This window comes from Elephas maximus, chromosome 20 (assembly GCF_024166365.1).
Source record: "Elephas maximus indicus isolate mEleMax1 chromosome 20, mEleMax1 primary haplotype, whole genome shotgun sequence".
Taxonomy (NCBI): Eukaryota; Metazoa; Chordata; class Mammalia; order Proboscidea; family Elephantidae; genus Elephas; species Elephas maximus.
In genome coordinates this window covers 52,969,741-52,979,162 of record NC_064838.1, presented here as the reverse complement: position 1 = coordinate 52,979,162, position 9,422 = coordinate 52,969,741, and the positions used below count along the sequence as shown (strand labels likewise).

General features: G+C 60.6%; 1 protein-coding gene across 9 annotated transcripts in view; it reads left to right on the top strand.

The window, feature by feature from the left end:
• Positions 1 to 1,712: 1,712 nt before the first annotated feature.
• Positions 1,713 to 9,422, top strand: part of PLXNB1 (plexin B1) — a 35,043-nt gene continuing 27,333 nt past the window's right edge. The window contains exons 1-5 of one of the 9 annotated variants that reach the window (XM_049862580.1): positions 1,797 to 1,948; positions 6,506 to 6,558; positions 7,253 to 7,564; positions 7,844 to 8,365; positions 9,213 to 9,395. In XM_049862580.1, the coding sequence (XP_049718537.1) occupies positions 7,259 to 7,564; positions 7,844 to 8,365; positions 9,213 to 9,395 (1,011 nt within the window). In that variant the 5' untranslated portion in view covers positions 1,797 to 1,948; positions 6,506 to 6,558; positions 7,253 to 7,258. The other 8 variants (XM_049862579.1, XM_049862577.1, XM_049862572.1 and 5 more) reach the window with 8 other exon arrangements.

The following is a 9,422-nucleotide window of genomic DNA, read 5'->3' as shown; positions in this document are numbered from 1 at the left end:
TTACAGGCTTGGAAACCCTATGGGGCAGTTCTGCTCTGTTCTATAGGGTCACTATGAGTTGGAATCAACTCAACTGCAACAGGTTTTTAATGCTTGAGGAATGATCAGAGGAGAGGAGGGAAGATGGATTGGGAGAGTGGCTGGTAAATGTTGCTGGGGACATAATGACAGGGAGGCATAGCCAGTCTGGGTCTGTGGGGCAGAGAGTGCTTTGGGCAGCACTGGTGTGCCACTGGGCTTGGGGTGTCCTCCCACATACAGCCTGGGGACAGCACTGACAGGCCTGGCAGAGCTCAGCCCACCAACAGTGAATGGAGAGGCAGTGATGGGGAGGGGCCTCCCAAAGGTGGGAGGTACAGTGAGGCCTGGAGACAGCATGCCCTGAGAATCCCTGACCTCTCCCGCTTTCAGAGGGGAACATCGACCCTTGACCTCCCAGGCTAAACAGCCATGGGTGGCCTTGTGCGTCCTTGAGTAAACAGCAACAGTGGGAAGGCACCCTATACACATGTATTGGAGTATCCGTGAGTCTGGTATATGGTACCCCTTCCAGGGCACACCAAAGCTGTGTTTGGGGTCTGTGGGTAGTGGCTGGATCACCTGGATCTCAGCCAGAAGTATTTTCTGTGAGGTGCCTTCCCCTCCTGGAGCCTGTGCTCACTCAGGCCTGGGCAGTGATCATGGCGCAAATGGCCTCACAGTGTCCTGAACCTCTCGAGTCCTGGTTCCTCGGTTATTTGGTCATTCCTTCCTTGGAAGTATTTTCTTCATGTAGTGGTTCCCCAGGATGGGATGGGCTGAAATGATCCCTGTACTTGGCATATTCACACTCCTAGCGGGGCAGGAAGCATCATGTTGATAGAGGCTGTGGAGGTTGGAAGTCCTAGGTCCCTCTCTGAGGTGACGTGGGTCCTGAAGGGTGCACACTTGAGTGAATGGATTTTGGCCGGGAGGATTCTAGGTATGTGGAAGGGGCCCTACCAGCTGCAGAGGCAGGAGAGCCAAGGTGGATGAGGACTGGTAGCCAGACTGACCTGGTTGAAGTGACGGATATGGGGGAGTTGTGGAGCATAAGGTTGGGGTGAGGACCTGGACTGCCATGTTGGCAGTCACCGGGGATTTCTGGGGTCAGAGGCCACGGGTGAGGGAGCTGGGAATGGAGCATGATGCTGGTGCAGGTGAGGTGCTGAGTACCTGGACTCAGGTGGGAGGGAGGGAGAATTTGGAAGACCCAGAGCCTGGTACATGAGCGGGTGAAGAGGCCCCTTGATAGGGGTGGGAGATGGGAAGAGGGTACCTCTTTGGGCAGTAGCCAGTTTGGATTACTAGAACCTCCTCCTGGTTGAGGCCTCCCCTAGCCGTTTTGCCTCCCAGGAGACTGACCCAATGGCCTTGAGCCAAAGTTCTAGAGAAGCTCTAACAGAATGGGCCAAGTCCTGCAGTGGGCAGGCCAGGATGTAAAGCCCCCCCTTACCCCTGCAGAGGGCACAACTGGGCCTTCCTTGAGAAGAGAACCCTTCTGCCCAGCGTTATCACCACTGAAGGCCCAGGTGTGTGCCAGTGAGGAAGTCCAGACTTGCCCAGGGCTTCTCAACTTGGGGTGGGTCCAGGCCACTTTTTGGGAAAGGACCAGGTACGGGCCTGGGAGGAAAGGAAATGCTCCCTCGCTGGGCACCTCTGTGGCTCGTGCCCTCCTTAAACAGCCTGGCTAGGCGTGGTATCACCCCCATTTGCCGGTAAGCAAATAGGCTTGAAGGTCAGGTTACTCGGCTTAGGGAAGGCTCAAACCCAGGCCCAACCCCAAAGCTCGAGCTCTTCCAGCCGGAAGGAGGGGTTGCTTGCTGGAGAGTCTTGGGAGGAGGGGCAGTGGGCAAGTCGAGGTGCTGGGAGAATGAGAGCACCTAGGAGTTGAGGTAAAGGAAGTTGGGAGGACGATCACAGGAGCCAGGTACTGAAAGCAAGAGAGGGAGCTAAGGGCGCTGGGCAGGGCGGGGTGGTGACTGGCGAACAGGTCCGGCAGGTGAAGGGCGGGGGTCCGACCTGGGGCGGGCAGGGCAGAAAGAGGCCCGGGCGCTGTACCTTGGGTGCGGAGTGCGACCCTCCTCCCTCCCAACCCGGGAAGGCTTTCAATTCCGGTTCCAGCGCGGCGCGCAGGTGAAGCCGGCGGGGGCGGGGCGGGGCCGCCCGCACTCCAGGCTCCACTCCTAACCCCCCGCCGCGAGCCGCATCGCCATGGCTACCGCCCCGACGCAGTCAGGCCCCGCGAGGGGAGGGGTCGCGCCCCCCGCCCCCGGCAAAAGCGGATCCCGCGGGACTGGAATGCGGGGTCCCGGGCGGCTCGGGGCCGCGCGCCGGCTGCTTCCGGCCTGGCCCGGGCGGCGGGGGGGGCGGGGAGGGCGGCCCGGCGGTAGAGGTTGGGGGGAAGGAGCGGAGCCGGCCCGGCCGACGCGGCTTTGTCTTCTTTGTTCCCGGCGGTGGCAGCGCCGCGGCGGGAGGGGCGGGCAGCGGGCGCAGTTTTCCGCCTCTCGGTCTCCGGGTAACAGCTGCGGCTCCGCCGGACCCACCTCCGGGGGGGCGAGGCCGCCAAGCGCAGATCCCGAGCCCTGAGCAGCCCGCGCCTCCCTTAGCGCGCGCATCCCGCGGGCCCGGCGGGGCGGTGAGTGCAGGGCCGGGAGCGGGGCGGCGGGCGCCGGGGCGAGGCAGGCGACCCCGAGGTGGGAGGGCCCGAGGCCTCGGTCTCCGCCGGGCCGGGACGGTCCGGGTGAGTGGTGGGCGGCTTGGGTCCTGAGAGTTGGGACCACACTTCTCCGCGCGAGGGGAAACTGGCGACTCCGCCTGTAACGCGATTGGGAGACAGAGGAGGTGGAGCTGCTCCTCCGCGCCCCCTCCTCGCCGCGGCGCCGGGGACCGGACAGCCCCTACCCCGCCCTCCCAGGACCACTCGTGGAGTTCTTGCCTCGCGGCCGGGGGGAAAAAGAGACGGTTCGGGGAAGAGCCGAATGGGGAGGTCGAGGCTTCCCCTTGTAGAAGCAGCCCGTCCAAACTGCGCTCGGCCGGGCTGACAAAGGCAGACCACGATCCTCCTGCCGCGCACCCGCAGAGGGGACTCACCCCACCCTCCGTACACAGATACAGACGGTGGGTGATTGATGAACTCTCCTTGGGTCACCGCGGGCGCGTGGTGAACGGTGGATCTCCCCACCCCACCTTAACCCAGAAAACAGGGCGGGTGATGTGTACCGTTGCATCGTCAATGAGTAACCCGCCAGTTTGGTGGATCCTGGGAGTGGAGCCGGAGGACAAAAAGGAAAAGCCAGTTTCCCACCAACACCGGAGACGTCGCAAACGTGGGCTGAAGTATGGCCCTCTGTAGGTGTGGAAGGGCAGAGTTTGTTAGCGCCTTTGGTTGGTGAGGACAGTCCCAGGAGGGCCTGGGAGGTGCCTGCTCTTGGCAGACTAAGTTAGGTGGCTTTCGACCCTGCGAAGAGGTCCAGAGAAAGGTGGGCCCAGAAGAGAGGGCAGGGCAGGCCTGGGCACAGGTGGAGTTTGACTTTGGCTGTGAGCCTGGTCTGGGCCTGAGATCTGGGGAGTGGGCAGAGAGCCTGGCTGTGCAAGTGAGGGATGTGAGGCTCCCAAACCAGCCTTTTCAGTCTGCCCTGGCTTGGTCACTAAGAAAAATAAGGTTGATGCCTTGCCCTTTTAGAGGTCAAGTGGCTTGGCAAGGGGCATGGGGCCTATATTTACCCCACCAACTGCGTTTTCTTGGCTGTGAAATGGGAGTTCTTTTAACATGCAAGGAACACCTGCTTTGTGCCAGTGTCTAGTGGCTGGGGCCTCCGAATCAAAACCCACACTCCCTGCCTTCAAGGAGCTTCAAGTCCAGAGTGGGAGGGTGGAACAGGAGAAAAGTGGCCTTGGTTGGGGACCGCTAGTGCAGGCACACACCACATCACATTTAATGGTCAGAGAAGCCCTGCCTCCAATTCTACCAATGGGAACTCTGAGGCTCAGAGAGCCCGAGGCAGAGCTGCAGTACCTGCCACAATGGCGACTGGGTCTGTCCATTCTATCCACCACACTGAGCTCTCTCCTCCAGAGCTGGGAGAGGCTGGTTGGGTGTAGGGTTTAACGAGATGGAGAGGGAGTGGGCATTCCAGACAGTGGGAACACCCTGTGTAAAGGCATAAAAAAAAAAAAAAAAAAGGCATAGAGGAGTGAAAAGTCTGCACTTCAGGAACGCCGAGCATGTGTGGGGGAGCATTGGCACCGTGGGCTGGGAGGGGGCATCAAGAAGCTTGACCTTTATCCCTCAGGCCCTGGGATGCCTCAAAGGCCCTTGCTCAGGGAGGAAGCTTGTGAGGTGGCAAGGGGTGGGGAGTAGGCTGGAGGGGCTGGGTACTGCTCTGTGGCCTGTGGCAGAGTTTAAGTGACATACCATGGCATGCAGCCCAGCGTGGAGGAGAAAATGCCACTGCCCTTCTTCCTTTCCTCCTCCGCCCACCCAGTGCCCACTCCCACCCGTGGTATGTGGGGAGGGGCGAGGATGCTAGGCCCGGCTTCCCCGGAGGACAGTGCTGGAAGAAGCCTGATAGCTTTCCTTGGAGTGGGCCAGGGTGGGCCAGCCCTCAGCCTCCTATGTGGCCTGGCTGGGAACTGTTCTGATCCCACCCTGTCCTCTTCCCGTGGGTCTCTCAGCTAAGTTGTGCTTTTACTTTTGGGGAGTGGTTTGGTCACAGCTCCTTAAGGACTGGAGAACCCTGGCACAGTGCAAGCTCTGAGCAAATATTTATAAGCTAGTGAAGGAGTGAATGCTGGCCTAACTATAGGGACCCTCTACCCCAGGCGTGTCCCTGGGCATGAGGCGGCAGGAGGGAGTGGGCAGGAGCTGAGTGCAGGAGTTGGCATCTGCCCATCCTTGGGCAGGCCCTGTCTTCCCAGGGGGAGAAACTTTCTTCCCTCACCCTTGGAAACAAGGTGGGGGGCTTCTGGGCAGCGTGGCCTTGCCACAGCCCTGGGCTTCTCGCCGGGTTTGTGACTCTCCTGCCCCCCCCACCCCCTTGGGTGGCAAACAGAGGCAGCCTTGTTTCTGCTCCCATAGAGCTGCCCTGTTCCATGCACACTAAAAATGGAAACCCCCAAGCTATTTTGGGAGCAGTGCCCAGCCGGGCTGTGGCCACGGCCCCCCTGCTCCACTGGGCTGTGGCCACAGCTCCCCTGTTCCCACCGGGCTGCTGGACCCTCCTTTGAGCTCCGAGCCCAGCCCTGCCCCCAGGCAGCCTCAGGGTCACCCACTGCAGCCTCTGCTAAGACGAGCTGACCTGGGCTGTCAGCTCTCAGGACAGCCTGCGCCCGCAGCCTGACAGCTGGGTAGTGGGAGGGGCCAGACTGTGGCCTGGGCACAGGCAGGTAGGGAGAATGTCTCCAAGCCTAGGATGCCTGGCCTGTGGTAGCACTTCACCAGCCTCGAGCCTCTTGGCTAGGGACCACTGGGGGCTGGGGAACGTGGTCCTGCCACAGTTTCTGGGTCCAGAGACTCAACTGGGGCCTGCAAGGAAGAGTCTGTAAGGAGGGCAAAGCACTGGGTCTGGGGAAGTCCTGGGGATGTGGGCATGGTCAGGCATGGTGACGTCCTCCAGGATAACTCCCTCTTCACCCCTTTCCCTTCACATCCCCCACACCCTGGACCCTAGCTCTGCTCTAACCTGTGGCAGAGGAAATAACAAGAGCTGGTCTGGCTTCCACGATCCCCTGGGATTCAGGGTGTGAACCAGGGAGGTGTACGTTAATCTGTATGTGTGGTTGTCTAAATGTGGGTGGTGGTGTGTATGTCTCGGGTGAGTGTGTGTGATGTGTGCCTGTGTAGAGTGCGTGGTAGTATGTGTGTGTGGGGGGTCCTTATGTAGATGTTTGTATGTGGGCAGTGTGTCTGGGTGGTGTGTATGCCTCCGTTTTTGTAGATGTGTCTCTGGTGTGTGTACAGATTGTATCTGCACACATCCGTGTATGTGCACGTGCCCATGTGCTGTGTGTGGGTGTGTACCTGCAGGCTGTGTGGCGTGTGCATCTTGGTGTGTGTAAGTGCTCAGTATGTGTGCATCTGCGTATGTGCTGGTGGTGTTTGGACAGGAACCATGATGAGCCGAGTGTGGGCAGAGGGTGGGACTGGGAAAGAGCTGAGATGAAGGGGCCGAGCGGGGATAGAGGGAGGGCGCTGTGCTGGGGGCCTGATGGGGCCCTGCCAGCCATGGGGCTCCTTCCTAGCTGCCCTTTCCCAGGGCCTGCCGGTGCTTGGTTCCGATGCTCTCCCCCTCCCCGTGTGGGCTCCGAGGAGGCGTCCCCTGTGGAATGTGTTTGGTGGCTGACGGCCAGGCTGGGCCCAGCTCCACCGGCAGGCAGGGCAACAGGGAGGGGGTATCTTTGTTTTGCCTCCAGAGTGGGGCGCCCAGGGCTCCCACATGCTTGCAGCCCAGCCCCCAGCTTCATGCTCTGCTTTCTCCCTGGCCAGGTGACCCCCACGCAGGTCATGCTGTTATCTCCTGACCCAGCCGACCCTGCCAGGTGAGCCTGACCTCATACCAGCAAGTAGTGTGACTCCCATTGTGGCAGGGCTCTCTAAAGTGGAGTCCAGATTCAGGCCCCAACCCCGTCAGCCTTAACCTTCCTCTTTGGCCAGTTAGGTCTGTGGTTATTATCCTTCTGGCCTGCCGGCCTAAAAGGTCCTCCACCCAGCTTCTGCCCAGCCCTGCCATGTGGGTGGTCCTTGGGGCCTCATCCTTCTGCCTTCATCTTCCTGCTCAGAAAACTGACATCCCTGCAGAGGGGGCCTCTTCTCCTTAGGGTCTAGACCCCTCCTTCCCACCGCCCTGCTCTACTGCCTTTTCCAGGCCCTGGCCCCTGGAGATGGGCTGTTTCCCAAGTCTCTGCCCCACCAGCTCCTCACCCTTTGATTCTGTGATGGCATGGGCAGTGCAAGGTGTGGGTGGGGTGGGTTGCAGCTCCCCTGACAGAATGGTGTTTGCAGAGAAGGGACAGTATTGGCATTTCTAGGGAAAGACTTAGGTTTCTTGCCCCCAGCGATGTGTCGGTCTGTACCACAGTGCTCATCTGAGCGTGGTCCCCCTTACTCACTTCCCTAGGTTAGGGGGTATCTTGGCTACGTCAGTGCTCCCAGTGCCCATAGCCCTATCCCTCACTGGTGGGACAGTGAACTCTGGTGGCCACCTGAGCCCCACTCAACCTCTCTCCCTGTCAGGTGACCATGCCTGTCCTCGGCCCAGCTCTTCTTCAGGCGCTCTGGGCCGGGTGGGTCCTCGCCCTCCAGCCCCCACCCCCAGCGGCCTTCACTCCCAATGGCACACAGCTGCAGCACTTGGCACAGGACCCCACCTCAGGCACCATCTACCTAGGGGCCACCAACTCCCTGTTCCAGCTGAGCCCAGGGCTGCAACTGGAGGCCACAGTGTCCACTGGCCCTGTGCTGGACAGCAGGGACTGCCTGCCGCCCGTGATGCCTGATGAGTGCCCACAGGCCCAGCTTACCAACAACCCGAACCAGCTGCTCCTGGTGAGCCCAGGGGCCCTGGTGGTGTGCGGGAGTGTACACCAGGGGGTCTGTGAGCAGCGCCGCCTTGGGCAGCTCGGGCAGCTGCTGCTGCGGCCAGAGCGGCCTGGGGACACCCAGTATGTAGCCGCCAACGACCCTGTGGTCAGCACAGTGGGGCTGGTGGCGCAGGACCTGGCTGGGGATCCTCTCCTGTTTGTGGGGCGGGGTTACACCAGCAGGGGTGTGGGGGGTGGTATCCCACCCATCACAACGCGGGCCCTGCGTCCCCTGGACCCCCAGGCTGCCTTCTCCTATGAGGAGACGGCCAAGCTGGCGGTGGGCCGCCTGTCTGAGTACAGCCACCACTTTGTGAGCGCCTTTGCACGAGGGGCCAGTGCCTACTTCTTGTTCCTGCGGCGGGACCTGCAGGCTCAGTCTCGAGCTTTCCGTCCTTATGTGTCCCGTGTGTGCCTCCGGGACCAGCACTACTACTCCTACGTGGAGTTGCCCCTGGCTTGCCAGGGTGGTCGCTACGGGTTGGTCCAGGCTGCGGCTGTGGCCATGTCCGGGGAAGTGGCCCGTGGGGAGGTGCTCTTTGCAGCCTTCTCCTCAGCTGCTCCACCCGCCGTGGGTCGGCCCCCATCGGCAGCTGCCGGGGCATCTGGAGCTTCAGCCCTCTGTGCCTTCCCCCTGGATGAGGTGGACCGGCTTGCCAATCGCACACGAGATGCCTGCTACACCCGGGAGGGCCGTGCTGAGGACGGGGCCGAGGTGGCCTACATCGAGTATGATGTCAATTCTGACTGTGCACAGCTACCCGTGGTGAGTTCCAGCACTGCCCCTGTCCTTTCCCATCTTTGAGGCAACTCACCAGACATTCAAGCAGCTGCCCCTGGTGTCTGAAAGTAAGCTGATGGAGTCAGGGGTGGTCAGGTCCAGATGTTCAGTGTGTCCTTTGTGCCTGAGTGGTGGAGGGGTACCTTAACACAAGCATGGTATTTGGGGAATCAGAGAGCAGCCCAAGAATGGACCTGGACCAGGCAGTGACAGCGTGGCATCTGTGTCGGTGAACTGAGAGTGTGTTTGGGGTTCAAGGATATGGGACAGAGACACTGAATTTTGGGGGACTGGGATCTACTTTAGGTTCTTGATCAAGATAGGAAGGTGAGTTTGGGGCTTCTTTGGCTGTACCCTCAGGGTGGATGGAAAAGGGGAGAAGATGCAGGCAGGGGGCCTGAGCCAATAGGGCGGGGAAGGGGTCTGGGTGGGTAGACTTGGAGTTGAGGGTGCAAGCTGTGAGAGGCTTTGGAGAAATGGTCCAGGAGAAGACTGAGCAGATAAACTGGATGGAGCAGCTCCTAGACCAGGAATGGGAGAGAGTGTGGCTACAGACAAAGGCGGGGATCAGAAAAGGGGGAAGGAGCCAATGGAAACTGTCCAAGGTAGTTGCAGGTAAGCCCACCGAGGTCGGGCTAAGGATGTGGCTGTGGATGTTGTTGTCCAGGGGCGGAGCTGTCAAGGAGGGCCAGCAGAGAGTCCAGGAACAGCTGTGAGCTTGTCCAGGGAGGTTCCCAGGAGAGATGAGGAAAAGGGATGAAGCTGTCCCAACAGGATGGGGCAGAAGAGGTCCCCCAGGGAAGGCCTTGCCAATGCTTTTTGCTGCCCACAGGACACTCTGGATGCCTATCCCTGTGGCTCAGACCATACGCCCAGCCCCATGGCCAGCCGCATCCCACTGGAAGCCACACCAGTTCTGGAGTGGCCAGGGGTTCAGCTAACAGCTGTGGCAGTCACCATGGAGGATGGACACACTATCGCTTTCCTGGGTGACAGTCAAGGGCACCTTCACAGGGTGAGTCCACAGGAAGCACTGGGCCCC